Here is a 19469-nt window from a genome sequence, read left to right as displayed (position 1 = left end):
AGCAAAACAGTGGACTCTAGTCATTCTCAGCTTGTTTACCTATTTCTGCAATGTTTTCTGATCATTTTTCCTTTTAGAAAATGCAAGGAAAAAACAGGAGGGCATTGTCGGTAGTTCCAGGGTCTGTTTTGCTCAGCATACCCCATCACTTCCAGCAGAGAGTCCTCGGCCACTAAAGCTTCGAAGCATCCTTGATATGAGCCCATTCACAGTGACTGATCACACGCCCATGGAGATAGTGGTGGATATATTCCGCAAACTGGGGCTGAGGCAGTGCCTTGTAACTCACAATGGGTGAGTGTAAGGGTGGAAGAAGTGACTGGACCACGAGGTCAGAGATACTGGCATATCTTCTGGTAGTTTCTTCTGTTAGGAATGTGCACAGAATGTTTATTTAAAAAATACATATGTATACGTTTTATTGTCCATGCAGAAGGGCAAGAATATATCTAGTACACAATTATTTGTAGCAAGTCAAGCTTTATGCCCAGTAGCATTATAAAACATCCAGTAAATAACATAGTATTGGGAATGGGATTACTCTCAAACATTAGGTGGGGGTGCATTGTACAGGCCAAACAGACCAACTTTGATTTGTACAGTAAGTGGGCTTCTCTTAAGGGCAGATTATTGATTTGACACACTTATTGGGTAAGATGCTAGATCTAGCATTATGGCTTGACATACAGGCTGTGCACACAAGAAAGGAGAATGGAAAATGTATAAGGAGATTAGAGAGCTGCCAAGTTACCCAGTTCTTTTTGTAGTCCTTGATTCTACCATTTGAAATTAGTGCTGATGGTTCCATAATGCATCAGAATAGGGCTAATAAAAATCAGACTAGCCTAAAACCTCCCTTCTGTAGATAGGTAATTTGGGAGCACCATTTCTTTTGATAAATGAAAAAAAAATATGACATATATTTTTTCAGTTATCAAAAGAAATGTAAAAAACAAAATCTAGTCCTGGTTGACTTACAAAATAGTTTAGTTTTAATGTGAGTAATGAGGACCCACAATTTGAATCTCTGTCATAATGCCACATCTGACTTGTGTGTTGAAATGTTTGGATCACCTCAAGTTTTTTTTCTCAGAGAAAATACATAGATGGTGATGCGAAACCAAAATACTAAGCTATGAATTAAAGCAGCCCATTTCACCTCCTTTCCCTTTTTAAAGATGGCAGAATGAGGACCCTTACCTGACTGCTTCTTTTCTAAGCATAATTTATGGTTAGTAGTAGTAAAGGATTTTTTTGACAGCTTCACACAGCACAGGTGTTTGCCTTTTGCTACCAGGAGTGATGAACACTTGAGTCCTCCCTTAGCATGGTGTGATCTTCCACAGTGTTCTGCTGGAGCACTGTCACATAATGCAGTGGAGTAGCCAGAGAGGTATATTTTTAAAGCACTTAGCCTTCCAAAGTTCCATAGAAACCTATGGAACTTTGGAAGGCTAAGTGATTTGAAAATAGGCCTCTCAGAGTGTACACACTGGATCCTGGTGGCAGACTGTGAACATAAGTGCTGTGGGAAGCTGGTGCAAGCCTTGTAGCATGAAACTGGAAAGAGCACCCGAAACTAGAAAACCCTGGGTAGTGAGACTGCTTCAATTTAAACTTACCCATTATGGCTACTTATGAGCGTCTCTACCTGTCAGAACTTGATTGAGACTATGTGCATTACCTTTTGATCACATTTTGCCCATCTGCCTGTACAATGCCTGGATTTGCCTGCAAAACAGTATTTGAGGAGGACCTTTATTAAAACAACAAATTGCATGCTCAGTAAGAAAATGAAGTGCATACTTTGCTGTGGTGCTTTTTTTATTGACCTCTGCTTTTGAATGAGATCTGTCAGAATATGCTGATTAAGGCCAATTAAATTTAGCAATCTCTAAAGCATTTTATTTGCCTTCATCATCACTGTCAAATTGATATCTGAAGGCATTTAGACCGTCTTGGGATGGGATGGCATGGGGATTACTAAGCACAGTTAGGATTGTTTTAATTCCTCATGCAAAAATGAAAAGCAGAACAAAAAATTAATACTTCTGTATTTTTATGAATATTCTAACAATAGAAAACTTCATTTTTTGACTTTTATAAATAATTCTCTGAATCAGTCTCTCTACTGTGCTGTGCAGGTGTTAAGTTTTGAACTGCTCACAGCAGTCTATAAACACTGTGTTAAATACTGGAAAAACCCCTGAGTAGTTAGGTGGCTAATGTTTTTTATTAAAAGTTTTCTTATGTATATGTTTAATTTAATTTTAAATCGGTGAAAGAATTGCTAAATTTAACTGGTTTGTATAAGAACCAAAAAATTTTAATTTTTTTTCATACACCTGTTTTAAAGCTGCAAGCTATAGTTCTCAAAAGTTCTATATTGAACAAATTATGCTGTAAAGCATTGCATGTAATAGCTATATGTCCGTGATACGGCTCCTACAAGTTTTGAAGCTTGATTAGGTGATCATATTGAGTGCATTGAAATACCAAATTATATCCTTGACTGATTTCTCCTAATGTGTGAATTAAACATAAAGAAGAATAAAGATGGTGATATGGATTGGAGGTTTAGGGCACTGAGATTGGGATGTGTGCCATGAAAGGAAGTATGACAAAGCAAGTGTATGAAGAACTCCTAACCCTGCACTTATTCTTACAGCTGTGAAATGAAGGCTTGGTTGGAACATTTGGAAACTTAACTGAATTTAAACAGGTGGCTAGACAAAGGGCTACAGATTGATTTGGTTTTCAGGCTCTCCCTAGTGAATATTCATCAGATGCCTTTGCATACGTAGGTTAATTTGCAGAGCTTGATTACTCTGAAAACTAGACCTGGGCCCCTGCGGAGTAAATTTTGAAACTTTTATTTTGTTTTGAATAGCTGACAAATAATAATAATCTACAATTAGAAGGCCAAAGAGTGAAGTTTTTCAGAGTACATATATTTTTGAAACTTCTAGTTTCTTTGGTGCATACCCACAGTCCCTGTTATGTACTTCCTCTGCAAGTGTTAGCAATATGATGAGAGCATGATTTATTAATTTAACTTTTATTTTAGCATAACATAATCTGTTTCAGGATTGTCTTGGGGATCATCACAAAGAAGAACATTTTAGAACATCTCGAGCAACTAAAGCAGCACGTGGAACCCTTGGTGATTAGATATATCCCCTCCTCTCCCTAGTTACTCTAGAAGGCAGGAAGCATGAAACCTGTGAACAGCAAGAAACATTCCCATGCAGCAGCCACTTACTAATGTACCAAAAATGAACACAATTTGCATATAGATAATTTTTGAACCTCCCTGTTAGTGGTACAAAAGACTTAGTCCTCTTGCTTTAACACTTGTAAAACACCCACCTAGATATACATACTGCATAGGCTTTGTGCTTCACTGCTAAGTCCTTTACCATGTCATACACTTAACATTTATGTACACTGTGAGCCTGGAAAAGATTTATAGGAACATTTATAGCATTTATTCTCCTCCCTGACTATAGAAATGATTTGCATTGCTTTTTAAACTGTCCTTTTATCTGAAACAAAAATTGGTTTATATAAAAAAAAATTATAATTAGAAAGAACCACACAGTCTCTCTGCCAAGCTTGGCTTTGCAGCTGGAGAATGGCAAGATGACCCATGAATACCTATAAAACAAATTGCAAACCAGAGTAATTTAAATATTCAAAGAGATATGAGTAGAAAGACCTTAGATGCTCAAAAAAACAAATACCTAAATTTTTTTTTATAGTAACACAAAATATTTATAAAGTACAGAGATTCTCAGAGTATTAACTCACCCAAATGGAGCAGTACCTAAAGGTAAATACCTGCTCCTAAGGGTGGACAAAATCTTATCACTCATACTGCAAGCTCTATTAGTCTAGTTCAAGAAAACTTACTCAAAAGCTGTTTTTTTTATGACATATATATATATATATATATATATATATATATATATATATATATATATATATATTTCTCCGAGGACAAGCAGGCTGCTTGTTCTCACTGATGGGTGACGTCCACGGCAGCCCCTCCAATCGGAATCTTCACTAGCAAAGTCCTTTGCTAGCCCTCGCGCGCCCGCGCGCACCGCGCATGCGCGGCCGTCTTCCCGCCCGAAACCGGCTCGAGCCGGCCAGTCTTCTTTTGTCCGCACTCGGTACGGTCGTGTTTTCGCCGTGTCGAGCCCCGGAAAGTCGACCTCGCGCGTCCAAATTCTGTTTGAGCGTGTTTTTTTCCTTCGGGAAAGCTTTGTTAGTCGGGAAGTGCTCCGGAAACCCTTCGACCGGGTTTCGTGTCAATCCTCCCCGTACTTCCAGCTTTTTGCCCCGGTAAGTTTTCTTTCGTCGTCGGGGTAGGCCTCTTTTCGGCCTCGGTCGAGATTTTTTTCTCCCTCTAAATTTTTGGTGCTTCCATTTTCGCCATTTCGGCTTTTGATTTCGCCGGCGTGATTTTTCCGCCCATGACATCGAAGCCTTCCAGCGGCTTCAAGAAGTGCACCCAGTGCGCCCGGGTTATCTCGCTCACTGATCGACACTCGTCGTGTCTTCAGTGTCTGGGGGCCGAGCACCGCCCTCAGAACTGTAGTCTGTGTTCCCTTCTTCAAAGGCGGACTCAGGTAGCGAGACTAGCCCAGTGGAACGTGTTGTTCTCGGGCTCTTCGTCGGCATCGGCACCGGGATCTTCGAGTGCATCGACGTCGTCAGCGTCCAGACCATCTTCCTCGGCCGCCCCTGCATCGAGTGCATCGAGGCATCGGGCCTCTGCATTGGCGCCGAGACATCGGATAGCTGCATCGACGTCAGTGGTACCAGGACCTCGTCTGCTGATGTCGTCGGACGGTGGTGCATCGGGTGGAGTGCAGGTGAGGGCTGTCCATTCCCCTGCTGGTGGCGGTGAGCCCTCGGGTGGGTCTCCTCCTACCCTGAGGGCTCCTGCGGTACAGCCCCCCGAGATCGACCTTCTTCAGTCTCGGCCCCGAGGAAGCGACGGATGGATTCGACGTCCTCCTCGTCGGTGCCGGGGAGCTCCGGTGACATGCTTCGGAAGAAATCGAAGAAGCATCGACACCGGTCTCCTCCCCATGTCGGCACCGAGAGCTCTGGGTCGCCGAGGGATTCGGCACCCAGCAGGCATCGGCACCGAGAGGACCGCTCACCCTCTGTTCAGGAGGTGTCGATGCGCTCCGCTCTGGACAGCCCGGTACAGCCTCCACGCCCGGAACAGGTACTGACGTCGACGCCTGCATCGACCTCACAGCCTTTCTCTACAGCCGCTCTAAACGAGAGCCTCCGGGCCGTTCTCCCAGAGATTCTGGGAGAGCTGTTGCGCCCTACCCCTCCGGTACCGGCGGTGCTTGCGCCTCCGGTACCGTCGAGCGTGGCGCCGGCTGGCCCATCGCCCAGGTTGAGGTCCCCGACGTCGGTACCGCGTGCGGTACCGACCGCGGCCACCTCCCAGGAAGGCTCCCCGACTACGTCGGCGGAGGGAGCTTCGCCGATGCGGGCGAGGGAGTCTACCTCTCGACGCCCCCATCGTGGACGTGGCTCCACTGAGTCGAGCAGGGCGAGGTTGCAGACACAGGTTCGTGAACTTGTATCTGACACCGAGGGTGAGGCCTCGTGGGAGGAAGAGGAAGATCCTCGATATTTCTCTGACGAGGAGTCTGAGGGTCTTCCTTCTGATCCCACTCCCTCTCCTGAAAGACAGCTTTCTCCTCCCGAGAGTCTGTCTTTTGCTTCCTTTGTCCGGGAGATGTCTACGGCCATCCCCTTCCCGGTGGTTGTGGAGGACGAGCCCAGGGCTGAAATGTTTGAGCTCCTGGACTATCCTTCTCCACCTAAGGAAGCGTCCACTGTTCCCTTGCACCATGTCCTGAAAAAGACATTGCTTGCGAACTGGACCAAGCCATTAAGTAATCCCCACATTCCCAAGAAGATCGAGTCCCAGTACCGGATCCATGGGGACCCAGAGCTGATGCGCACTCAGTTGCCTCACGACTCTGGAGTTGTGGATTTGGCCCTAAAGAAGGCTAAGAGTTCTAGGGAACATGCTTCGGCGCCCCCGGGCAAGGACGCTAGAACCTTAGACTCCTTTGGGAGGAAGGCCTACCATTCCTCTATGCTCGTGTCCAAGATCCAGTCTTACCAGCTCTACACGAGCATGCACATGCGGAACAATGTGCGGCAGTTGGCGGGCTTGGTTGATGCTCTTCCCCCTGAGCAAGCCAAGCCTTTTCAGGAGGTGGTCAGGCAGCTGAAGGCGTGCAGAAAATTCCTGGCCAGAGGAGTTTATGACACTTTTGATGTTGCGTCCAGGGCCGCTGCTCAAGGTGTGGTGATGCGCAGGCTCTCATGGCTGCGCGCCGCCGACCTGGAGAATAGAATCCAGCAGCGGATTGCGGACTCGCCTTGCCGTGCGGACAACATTTTTGGCGAAAAAGTCGAACAGGTGGTAGAGTCTCTCCACCAGCGGGACACCGCATTCGACAAATTCGCCCGCCGGCAGCCTTCAGCTTCTACCTCTACAGGTAGACGATTTTTCGGGGGAAGGAAGACTGTTCCCTACTCTTCTGGCAGGCGTAGGTACAATCCTCCTTCCCGACAGCCTGCGGCCCAGGCTAAGCCCCAGCGCGCTCGCTCTCGTCAGCAGCGTGCGACTCAGCAAGGCCCCGCGGCTCCCCAGCAAAAGCAGGGGGCGAGCTTTTGACTGGCTCCAGCAGAGCATAGCCGACATCCAAGTGTCCGTGCCGGGCGACCTGCCAGTCGGAGGGAGGTTGAAAGCTTTTCACCAAAGGTGGCCTCTCATAACCTCCGATCAGTGGGTTCTGCAAATAGTCCGGCAAGGATACACCCTCAATTTGGCATCAAACCCTCCAAATTGTCCACCGGGAGCTCAGTCTTACAGCTTCCAGCACAAGAGGGTACTTGCAGAGGAACTCTCCGCCCTTCTCAGCGCCAATGCGGTCGAGCCCGTGCCATCCGGGCAAGAAGGGCTGGGATTCTATTCCAGGTACTTCCTTGTGGAAAAGAAAACAGGGGGGATGCGTCCCATCCTAGACCTAAGGGCCCTGAACAAATATCTCGTAAAAGAAAAGTTCAGGATGCTTTCCCTGGGCACCCTTCTCCCCATGATTCAGCAAAACGATTGGCTATGCTCTCTGGACTTGAAGGATGCCTATACACACATCCCGATACTGCCAGCTCACAGACAGTATCTGCGATTTCAGTTGGGCACCCGCCACTTCCAGTACTGTGTGCTACCCTTTGGGCTCGCCTCTGCGCCCAGGGTGTTCACAAAGTGCCTAGCTGTGGTAGCAGCGGCACTTCGCAGGCTGGGAGTGCACGTGTTCCCATATCTCGACGATTGGCTGGTGAAGAACACATCCGAGGCAGGAGCCCTGCAGTCCATGCAGATGACTATTCGCCTTCTGGAGCTACTGGGGTTTGTGATAAATTACCCAAAGTCCCATCTTCTTCCAGTGCAGAACCTCGAATTCATAGGAGCCCTGCTGGATTCTCGGACGGCTCGCGCCTATCTCCCAGAGACGAGAGCCAACAACTTGTTGTCCCTCGTCTCCCGGGTGCGGGCGTCCCTGCAGATCACAGCTCGGCAGATGTTGAGATTGCTGGGCCACATGGCCTCCACAGTTCATGTGACTCCCATGGCCCGCCTTCACATGAGATCTGCTCAATGGACCCTAGCCTCCCAGTGGTATCAGGCCGCTGGGGGACTAGAGGACGTGATCCACCTGTCCACGAGTTTTCTCGAATCCCTGTATTGGTGGACGATTTGGACCAATTTGACTCTGGGACGTCCCTTCCAAATTCCTCAGCCACAAAAAGTGCTGACCACGGATGCGTCTCTCCTGGGATGGGGAGCTCATGTCGATGGGCTTCACACCCAAGGAAGCTGGTCCCTCCAAGAACGCGATCTACAGATCAATCTTCTGGAGTTACGAGCGATCTGGAACGCTCTGAAGGCTTTCAGAGATCGGCTGTCCCACCAAATTATCCAAATTCAGACAGACAACCAGGTTGCCATGTATTATGTAAACAAGCAGGGGGGCACCGGATCTCGCCCCCTGTGTCAGGAAGCCGTCAGCATGTGGACCTGGGCTCGCCGGAACGGCATGGTGCTCCAAGCCACATATCTGGCAGGCGTAAACAACAGTCTGGCCGACAGACTGAGCAGGATTATGCAACCTCACGAGTGGTCGCTCAATTCCAAAGTGGTGCGCCAGATCTTCCAAGCGTGTGGCACCCCCTTGGTGGATCTCTTCGCATCTCGAGTGAACCACAAAGTCCCTCAGTTCTGTTCCAGGCTTCAGGCCCACGGCAGACTGGCATCGGATGCCTTCCTCCTGGACTGGGGGGAGGGTCTGCTGTATGCTTATCCTCCCATTCCTCTGGTGGGGAAGACTTTGTTGAAACTCAAGCAAGACCGAGGCACCATGATCCTGATTGCTCCTTTTTGGCCGCGTCAGATCTGGTTCCCTCTTCTTCTGGAGTTATCCTCCGAAGAACCGTGGAGATTGGAGTGTTTTCCAACCCTCATCACACAGGACGAAGGGGCTCTTCTGCATCCCAACCTCCAGTCTCTGGCTCTCACGGCCTGGATGTTGAGGGCGTAGATTTTGCCTCTTTGGGTCTGCCAGAGGGTGTCTCCCGCATCTTGCTTGCTTCCAGGAAAGACTCCACTAAGAGAAGTTACTTCTTTCATTGGCGGAGGTTTGCCGTCTGGTGTGACAGCAAGGCCCTAGATCCTCGCTCTTGTCCTACACAGACCCTGCTTGAATACCTTCTGCACTTGTCTGAGTCTGGTCTCAAGACCAACTCTGTAAGAGTTCATCTTAGTGCAATCAGTGCATACCATTACCATGTGGAAGGTAAGCCGATCTCAGGACAGCCTTTAGTTGTTCGCTTCATGAGAGGTTTGCTTTTGTCAAAGCCCCCTGTCAAGCCTCCTACAGTGTCATGGGATCTCAATGTCGTTCTCACCCAGCTGATGAAACCTCCGTTTGAGCCACTGAATTCCTGCCATCCGAAGTACTTGACCTGGAAGGTCATTTTCTTGGTGGCAGTTACTTCAGCTCGTAGAGTCAGTGAGCTTCAGGCCCTGGTAGCCCAGGCCCCTTACACCAAATTTCATCATAACAGAGTAGTCCTCCGCACTCACCCTAAGTTCTTGCCAAAGGTCGTGTCGGAGTTCCATCTGAACCAGTCAATTGTCTTGCCAACATTCTTTCCCCGTCCTCATTCCTGCCCTGCTGAACGTCAGCTGCACACATTGGACTGCAAGAGAGCATTGGCCTTCTACTTGGAGCGGACACAGCCCCACAGACAGTCCGCCCAATTGTTTGTTTCTTTTGATCCCAATAGGAGGGGAGTGGCTGTAGGGAAACGCACCATATCCAATTGGCTAGCAGATTGCATTTCCTTCACTTACGCCCAGGCGGGGCTGGCTCTTGAGGGTCATGTCACGGCTCATAATGTTAGAGCCATGGCTGCGTCGGTAGCCCACTTGAAGTCAGCCTCCATTGAAGAAATTTGCAAAGCTGCGACGTGGGCTTCTGTCCACACATTCACATCCCATTACTGCCTGCAGCAGGATACCCGACGCGACAGTCGGTTCGGGCAGTCAGTTCTTCAGAACCTGTTTGGGCTTTAGGATCCAACTCCACCCCCCGAGGGCCCTGTTTGTTCTGTTCCAGGCTACACTCTCAGTTAGTTGGTAAAATTTTTTTAGGTCAATCTCTGTTATGTCCTCGCCGTTGCGAGGCCCAATTGACCATGGTTGTTGTTTTGAGTGAGCCTGGGGGCTAGGGATACCCCATCAGTGAGAACAAGCAGCCTGCTTGTCCTCGGAGAAAGCGAATGCTACATACCTGTAGAAGGTATTCTCCGAGGACAGCAGGCTGATTGTTCTCACAAACCCGCCCGCCTCCCCTTTGGAGTTGTGTCTTCCCTTAAGAGTATTGTCTTGCTACATACTGGACTGGCCGGCTCGAGCCGGTTTCGGGCGGGAAGACGGCCGCGCATGCGCGGTGCGCGCGGGCTAGCAAAGGACTTTGCTAGTGAAGATTCCGATTGGAGGGGCTGCCGTGGACGTCACCCATCAGTGAGAACAATCAGCCTGCTGTCCTCGGAGAATACCTTCTACAGGTATGTAGCATTCGCTATATACGCAACAGAGCTTATCTATAGAATCTTGTCTTGTAATAATAGTTTGTAGACAAATAAAGGTGCACTTATCTCAATGCTGCCGGGTGTGTGCACCGCACCCAACAGCCACAACTTCTCCTGGCACTTATCAGCTCTTTTTTGAAGTCATCAGCAAGCAGAACACTCTCCTGTAGCTGAAACCATCATGAGTTTGAATCTACAGGGTTTCAAACAATCTTCTTCAGGAACTCTTGATTACAATTATCTGAAATCAAATATAGAGAAGCGCCATGTATACCTATAACAGAAATATGTCCTTTTTGCTAGATGGATACCTGTTAAAACTATATAGTGGCAATTAGATTAATATCCTATATAATAATGCTCACCTCCAACGTTCTATGGGTCTGCCTGCCTGTGTCCGTGACTCTCTCCACAGTTGGTCTGCTACGCTCCGAAGCCCTAGCTGACGTCACTAGACCCATTATGACATGAGAATGGTTGAAAAAAAAAAAACCTCACAGCTGATCCACTCTCCCCCACCCCCCCAAAACTGGCTCGCGAACAAATTGGAGCGCAAAAATAAACAGAAAAGGTTCAAGACTGCCTGACGGCAGTGACGCACTCACCAGCCTCCCTCCACAGTTACCGCTGAGCTGGCCATCATGCAGAATTACGGGAAAACGGTAAGGAGGGAGGCCTGGCCCCGCACCGGCCCACAAGAGCGCCTCAAAATGACCCCCAACTAAACGTGCCGCTGCTGTCATTGCCGCTGCCGCCGCAGCAAAAACAGCTGACTCCTCCGCTCTTGACCACCTCTCCTCTCTTCAAAGTGGCCCCGTGAAAACAGCTGACTCCTCCGCTCCTGACCACCTCTCCTCTCTTCAAAGCGGCCCCGTGAAAACAGCTGACTCCTCCGCTCCTGACCACCTCTCCTCTCTTCAAAGCGGCCCCACACTGGCCCCCAAGAGCGTCTCCAATCGCCCCCCAACTAAACGTGCCGCTGCTGTCATTGCCGCCGCCGCACCAAAAACAGCTGACCACCTCCGCACTTGACCACCTCTCCTGTCTTCAAAGCAGCCCCGCACCGGCCCACAAGTACGCCTCAAAATGCCCCCCCAACTAAACGTTTCACTGCTGCCATTGCCACCGCCACGACGAAAACAGCAGACTCCTCCACTGCTGACCACCTCTCATCTCTTCAAAGCAGCCCCACACCGGACCACAAGAGCGCCTCACAACGCCACCCAACTCCCAGATAAGTACTTACACTATCTCTCTCTCTCACACACACACTCTTTCACTCTCTCTGTCTCACTGTCACACACAGTCTCAGACACACACATTCTGTCTCTCCCTCTCTGTCTCACACACACTCTCACACACACATACACTGTGTCTCACTGCCCGCCCCTGTGGTCCTGCAGAGCGCCTGGACTGCGGATGTCACTGCAAGAAAGGAGGGATGGAGAGCACTCTCACATACACACTCTCTCTTAGACATACACACTGTGTGGAAAACACACAGGGGATCTGGAACTCCAGACAAAGGGGAGCCGGCACCTCGGACAGAAGGAGAGGAAGGGAAGGAGAGGGGGTCATGGAACTTCAACCCATACACACACACACTGTCACACCATATCGCCCTGTCACACACACACAGTCTTTCACTCTTTCTGTCTCACTCTCACAAACACTCTTTCTAACACACACACAGTCTGTCTGTCTCTCTCTCTGTCTCACACACACATACACTCTGTATCACTGCCCGCCCCTGTGGTCCTGCAGAGGGCCTGGACTGCGGATGTTACTGCAAGAATGTAGGTTTGGAGAGCACCCTCACATTGGCACTTTCACATACACACACTTTCTTAAACATACACCCTCTGAAGAAAACGCACGGGGCTCTTTCTCTCTCTTACTCTCACACACTCTCTCTCACACTGTATCACAGTCACTCTCAAACACTCTCTCGATCTCGTACACTCAGTCTCACAGAGAGTCTGTGTATCGCACACATACTCTCACACTCTATCGGGCTCACACTCTCTGTCACACACACACACTCACACATTCACTCACTCTCACACACACTCTCTCAAACATACACACTCCAAGGAAAACCTTGGCAGCGCCCGTTTCATTTGTGTCAGAAACGGGCCTTTTTTACTAGTAATTGTTATATAGTAACAGTTACAGGATAGTAGATAAGGGACAGTTGGCCACCTGGTCTGCCCAGCTATTGCTCTCTTTTGGTTCTTTATTACATTGGGTGAAAAACATATATAAATAACCATACCCAGTGTACCTGAATGCAGCTCACATTGAGCTACTACTGAAAAGGATATGAGCAAAATCCAAATAAATACTTTAATCAACACCTAGCTCTGTGTGCTATATCTCTCAAATCCTATCCTGCCACTTTCTTCTCTGTCCCAAATCATATTTACATTCTGTTTCAGTACTGACTGTAGTCAGATGGTTAACAATTTTCCCAACACTTCTCTTGCTTTACAATTTGTTCTTTGTATGTACAAACTTTGAGGGAAAGGTAATTTTAAATGAGGCTGTCTCTGTTCCTTTTTTGGTTCCTATAATTTAACACCCAGGTCTTTTCCCTTATCACACCATTAAACTTTATAATAATCCAGACAGCTACTGAAACTAACAGGGCAGTTGCTCAAACATTTGGCTGCCACACATTCATGGACACTTTGAGGGTAATTTTATAATAAGGTGTCTACTATAGATACCAGTTATGGTGTCGGGTTTTTTTAAAGTCATTTCTATAAAGTAAGCGTCCACTTTTCTTTACAAAATATTAGCGAATATGGCAGAGAATGTGCATACATTTAGGCACAACCATTTACACCAGCCCTATTTCAAATAGCTGCACTTGGATGTCTGCATGAATTCATGTAAATTACAATGTTTTATAATTTTACACACATACACATGTACTCTGTCCACACGTATGCCGTCTTTTCCGGTTGTCTCTATAAGAGGACATTGACATGTGCAAGTGGTCATATGCATAAATTACCAGAATACTGCCATGTCCATATGCAGCCTAAACCTAGGTGGCTCCTTACAGAATTACTCCCTTTGTGCAGGTTACTCCAGGCTTATTGGAAGCTTTAATATAGTCATCTACTAATCCTTGGGTTCTAACTATGGCTGCTCTGGATAGGTGAAAGCCTGGATGGCAAAACAGAAAGATTTGATCTGAGAAAAAGTTAAAGTAACCAGATGCACAGTAACAGTAGGGAAAGTAATTATGTAAGACATTGAAGTGGTTAAATTAATGAATCAATTAAGACTGTATTATCTGCATTATTAGAGTTCTACTTTTAAAATCCCTGATAAATTGGGAGTAAAACATATGTATGATGTAAGGGGTGGGAGGGATTTGATAACACCACTGTTCTGTGGTACAATCAAATTATATGTTGCTTAATCAGGGCTGTAAAATCATTTTTCTGAGTCTTTAAAGGAAAATGTTTTCTAGCTTACTGAGAAAGGTGTGAACTAAATCCAGATATCTGTCTTTTAAAATAGTTCAGTCATTTGTTAAAAACAGATAAAGCATATGGAATAATTGTGAAAAAGAAAAGCTTCCCCTCATTACCGGACCTCTCTGTTTAGAGTTGAATGAAAAGAATATGCTTTGGAGATTAAAGATCAGTGTTTCCTATACTTTTATCCACTGTAATCCCATTTTAAAAACAACCCCAAATGATGATGATGGTGATAAAAAAAACTCCAAACAAACAAACCTCTACTACCCTCTCTTATCCACTCCCCTCTCCCCCCACCCCATACAGTCCAAACCATGAAGGCAGCAGTGGTGATAACAGTAGCAGCAGTCAGCATAGGAGCCTGTGTGTCAATGTATGCTTGGAAATCCCAGTACTTCTAACAGGAAGCACACAGGAGAAGGGGGCCAGGGGCCTGTGAACTTTCACTGCTGAGCATCAGTCATGCTCCAAGTTCAGAGGGAGGGGGAGAAGCCCTGTTGTTGTGACTCCCTTTGGGGTCCCAACCACAGTTGAGGAACCACTGGCCAAGATGCCTCTGAACTTCAAGACTCAAATCAAATAGTACTACTGGACCAATACAGTTATTACATCTGAATTTTAAACTAAATTTGGAATACAACCTTTATCTGATCAGACATTTAAGAGAAGTGTTAAAAGAAAAATACAGTGCGAATGAGATTTCTGTACCACACAGCACCTTTATATATTTTTGACTTGAAGTTCATCACAGTCTATAATAAAGATTGAAAGCAAAAAGACCAATTTAATATTTGACAACATAAAAGTTATACAGTTCAGGATGTCAGTATTTACAGATTTGAACTGTAACATATATTCTTAGAAAATAACATTTGAGATAGTAATAATATCCTACAAAAATGAGGCTTTTATTGGGTAAGTGTTCTTGTAGTAAATAAACCTTAGCATAATCGGCCAGATTCTATATAAGGTGCCTAAAATCCACGCAGTAAACATTTCTGGCTAAACGTATTTTATAAGTGGCACCTAGATTTAGGCACGGTTTATAGAATATGCTTAGTTGATATCCCAGCACCTAAAGCTACACGCTTCCATTTATACCAGTGAAAACTTGGCATAAATCCTTGCATGCAGATTTTGGGGCATATTTTATAACTGCGTGCATAAATTTTAGAACACCCATGACATGCCCATTTCCATGCTCCTTTTGAACTGCATGCGTTAGAATTTAGGCATAGTTTATTACAGAATACACTTAGCAAGTTGTACACGTAAATTCTAATTATTGCCAATTAATGCTCATTGTTGCTTGTAAGGTGCTGTTATCAATGCTGATTAGCCTATTAAGCCAATTAAGTTATGCACATTATGGAATACGCTTAGATTTCAGCGCGGAATGCTAAGCGCATTATATAGAATCCGGCAGAATATGTTCAAAGTGATTAAACAAAGGATTAGAAACAGAAGATAAACACCATGCAGCTTACCTACTGTTACACTTTCCTTACTTACTGTAGGATCCAGTGGCTTTAACTGCTACTAAAGATCCTCACTTCTGTCCCATGTTTTTTTTTTCACATTCTGATACTATTGTTGTTCCTCCCCCTGCTCTCCAGGTAGGCTGTTACCCTTTTCTGTTACTAAATCCATATGTGGCTGGCAAGCCTTCTGTACCTACAGATTTCCTTTTCTGTTTTGTTAACAATACCTTATTCCCCCATTGTGTTCTGCTCTCCTCTCAGTTTGTATGCCACTTCCAATATATGATTTGTTTTGTTTAGTAAAAAATCATCGCTGTTATATTCTTGAATATTTTGTCAGCTTCTTTTATGGTTTCTAACTTGCTCCAAATCTTGGTGACTTCTGCATAAATAGTCTAGTCCCTCTGCAATATCACTATGAAAGCTTTGAAAAGGACCCCAGAACTATAACCTGTGGCACTTTGGTGTTTAACCTATGTCACTTTGGTGATTAATCTGTTGCATGTTACTTGACTAGATTTTAGTTGAATTTATCACTATAGGACCTATCTGCATGAACTTCTGAATCTCCTGTGTATGACAATGTCAAAGGTCTGACAGAAATACCTCAATTTTACGATATTCCTTGAGGATGGTGCAAAATAACCAAGCTCTGGATTGGTTTGGACACTTGTTGGACTGGTGTTGTATACTTGTTTCATGGGTTTCTTCTAGTTCCTGCATCTTTTCTGCCAGCATTTCAAATCACTCAATAGCCAATTTTTTATTTTTATTTTAATTTTAGGGACATTACATCTTAAAAGCTGCATTACTAGCACTTTTTTTTTTTTAGCAATGAAAATGTTAATTAAGAGTATCTTCTTAGGTAATGTATCAGGCTTTTTTCAAAGTTCCTCCTCAAACACGTGCACCATTGTAAATCTAAAATAGTTGAGAGAAACAAGATTAGATTCTAAAACTGGAGTGTAGTTGTCCTAAGAGGTGTACAAATAGTATATTTTTAAAAAGCGTAAAAAATTAAATCTCTTAAAACACACTAGCAAGACCCAAAAAAGAAAAGCAGTAATGCATGATGTGTGGTTATTAGGGCAAAAGAAACACTTTCTTTTTTGGCTGAGAGGGCTAAATAAACCAAGCTACAGCCCCACTACTAAACTCACAAGTTGCTGAGAGCTTGGGACAAAATATTGGTTGGGCTATAGACCCAGTGGCTCATCCTAGTCTTCTGGCAACGACTACAAAATTATAAGGAATAAAGGTGAAGCAATAGATTCAAGAAAAACAATTGCAGTTTGTAGCATGTAACTGTAACTACTATGCTCAATTATAAACAGCCCTTCCATCTTCTCTGCACTCAGCTCATTTCAATAAGTACTCCTTAAACTGTTATCCAAATTTAGCTGCTTCAGCAAAACCTTAGTTGTCTACTTTGTGATATTTCACACATGTTTCATGCCTCCTTTTATAAAGTACTAACCTGAATAATTAAAGGCAGCAGCTTATGTCTTCTGCTTTCTGCTTTTACTGTGGTATCATCCTGAGAAGGTTGCAGCCTTCACCCTTCCAGACTTCACAGTTCTACTTTGGTTAACAGCTGCATTTAATAAATCATGTCTACTGATCAATTCCTAAATGTGTTTTCTCTAAGCAGTGGGTTTCAAAGGAGTCGACCCTTTTCTAAAGCTTTCACACAGTGTGATATTGGCTGTTTTCAATAGAGACTGTTCCTAAAATTGAATTCTGCTATGACATTGCTGAATTTTTATAAAATGGATTGGGCACAGTCGGGGGAGGGAAACTTAATTTGAGGGTACAGGGTCCTGGTGCATCAAGCAACGTGTTGTTTCTTGATGACTAGATTTGAAAACATCCTTTCATAATGGAGCAATATCACTTTCTTTACTGTTCACTCTGTTCTTTCTTTTTGCTGCCCCTCTGCCCCCCCTTTTTTTTTTCTAAACTTTTTTGTTGGCATACAATCAAAATTTTATTTGAGAAAACAACAAAATACCAACAATTCTGAACTTAGTTATCCCATGCTTTGATCATGAGAAACTAGCTATTTGCTCCTTTGAAAGATGATGGTTACATGTACAATATTTTGTTGAATCTAGAAAATCTGAATTTTACATGTATTATACTTTTATTTCTGTCAACAAAAAGGACAAAACAAATCTAGGACTTGCTTTTTTTAAACCCCCTTTTGTATTTAATATTAATCCCCTGTTTGTTCATTCCAGGCGCCTCCTTGGTATCATAACAAAAAAAGATATCCTCCGTCATATGGCCCAGATGGGAAACCACGACCCCGAGTTAATAATGTTCAACTGAATCCTATAGCAGAGGAGAGAGAAGAAACAGAAGAAGAGATTCATTTATTGAAAAACACAGTTTAGCCAAAGGGGATTGTTAAAAATGGAAACAAGCCGAGCCTCTTCAACACTATTTGCACACTGCTGCTTCATTGTGGGAATTTGTTCAGTTTGACAGAGGAGAAATGATATACTTGGCATATACCATGGGGGAAGAAAGTCAGTTGCACTGGATTCAAGCTGCCAGATAGGTGCAGGTGGATGCCTTCTCAGGGAGCTGGGAAGTAGCCAGTGGCTAGCCTGTTAAATGAGTATTTGAAAGACGTGCAGTCCCTTTTGCTGCAGGGATTGCATTGCATTGAATTGAGCCATTTTTGAGACTGAGAGAAGATATCCTTTTTTTCTGTGGAAAAGCCTGTTGTGTTGACTCATAAAATTGTCTAGTCATTGCATCTCACCTTGCTACATTCCAGAAGAGCTTTTGGTTCCCCACCCCCTTTCTCCCTGTGCACCTGGAGTTTTTTTTTTGTTGTTTTGTTTTTGAAGTACTGTAGTAGTTTCTCATATTGAGATTTATTGAGGCTTAATCACAAAGAAGTGCTTGTGTGCCATTGAGGTGTGATTTCACACTTCACCAAATGTTTAAGAAACTACAGATACTCTGAGAAACTGAAGGAGATACAAATCTTTTTAGGAAACTTGGGAAGTTGTGCAGCCTATTATCATGCCCCAAACTATAACAAAAAAAAAAAAACCCCTTTTGGTTTCTGTTGATCCTTAAGATAAGTAACATTAATGTGAACTGGTCCTGCAATTTTTATTTATGTTATGTTACTGGAAACTTTAGGACCTACCATTATTATCCTGCAGAGTAAGAAAAAACACTACTGATTAAAGAACAGGAATAATTCAGTTCAACTGCACCTGTGTTATAAACTGCATGCTATAATCACTGGAAATGGAGGGTAGGGGTGTTTCATGGAGATTCAGATCCAGGCTTCCCCCCCCCCCCCCCCCCCCCAAACAAAAATAAAAGCAGATCACCTGGAAGAAAATTGCTTTCTTTTCGTAGCTTTCACTAAATGTATATTTTTCCCCAAAATTGCATTATTTATTTTTTTAGTAATTGAAAAATTATCATATTTCAAATTATATAAGATCTCCTTTAAAAAATGGTTTTTACTATACTGTAATTCTATAGTAAACTAAACTACTATCCTTTATGAAGTGGGAGGAATAGTCAGAAGTTTACATGTGGGAGGTTTGAACAATGAAGTTACTTTTCTTTATAATTTAATATTTACTTAGAAGTGGTTTTTAAAATATAAATCTCACTTTCACTGCCTTCATCTATTGATTAGTGTAAGAACTGAAACACTGTACAATTTTATGGCATGGGAGCATTGCAGGCTTTTGAAAAATAAGTGCTACTTTTCTCCAGTTTAATTACATTCCCTCCTGTTTACTAAGCCATGCTATTAGCTGCCAACATCGCCTATTCACTTTGAATGAGCTGTGTCGGCATTGCTGCACAGCTTAGTAAACAGGAGGGGGGGTACTTTTTAGGCTGTAGCAAACTAGCACCTAAAATTGCAGCTACAAAAATATTAGCTGCTACTCAACATAAGAGCTAGAAAAGAAGAAATAAAACATCATACTTTCGATGAATATTATTTACAGGCTCTTTGACTTCTGTAACAGCTCATTTTAATTATAGTAGGAAAGTAAACTTGACTAGAAAGTGATTTTTAAAAATGTAGTAATTATGCCTCCAGAGTATGCCAAGATGTCATTCAAAATAAGAGCACTAAACTAAAATCATGCTGTGATAAAGCACATGCCCTTTGGTCCCTGATGATGTCACTTGCTGGGCTGTTCTTTTGGACATGTATGGTCATCTGGTCTTTACACTGGAAAGCTCTCATGTGGAAGTAAGACTGCCTGTGCTATTAAGTAGGGGCTTGTTGTTTTCTAATGGA

At 44.5% G+C, this 19469-nt stretch overlaps 1 protein-coding gene across 4 annotated transcripts in view; it reads left to right on the top strand.

Moving 5' to 3' along the window:
* The window catches only part of CLCN3 (chloride voltage-gated channel 3), a 215168-nt gene extending 196670 nt beyond the window's left edge, over window positions 1–18498 (top strand). For 2 of the 4 annotated variants that reach the window (XM_030191554.1, XM_030191557.1), the window contains 3 exons: window positions 78–294; window positions 3088–3163; window positions 17419–18498. In XM_030191554.1, the coding sequence (XP_030047414.1) occupies window positions 78–294; window positions 3088–3163; window positions 17419–17574 (449 nt within the window). In that variant the 3' untranslated portion in view covers window positions 17575–18498. The remainder of the gene's footprint in view (window positions 1–77; window positions 295–3087; window positions 3164–17418) is intronic. The other 2 variants (XM_030191558.1, XM_030191559.1) reach the window with 1 other exon arrangement.
* Window positions 18499–19469: the final 971 nt, after the last annotated feature.

This window comes from Microcaecilia unicolor, chromosome 2 (genome assembly GCF_901765095.1).
Source record: "Microcaecilia unicolor chromosome 2, aMicUni1.1, whole genome shotgun sequence".
Classification (NCBI taxonomy): domain Eukaryota; kingdom Metazoa; phylum Chordata; class Amphibia; order Gymnophiona; family Siphonopidae; genus Microcaecilia; species Microcaecilia unicolor.
Note: the sequence above shows the minus strand (reverse complement) of the source record. Positions and strands in the feature narration are given on the sequence as shown.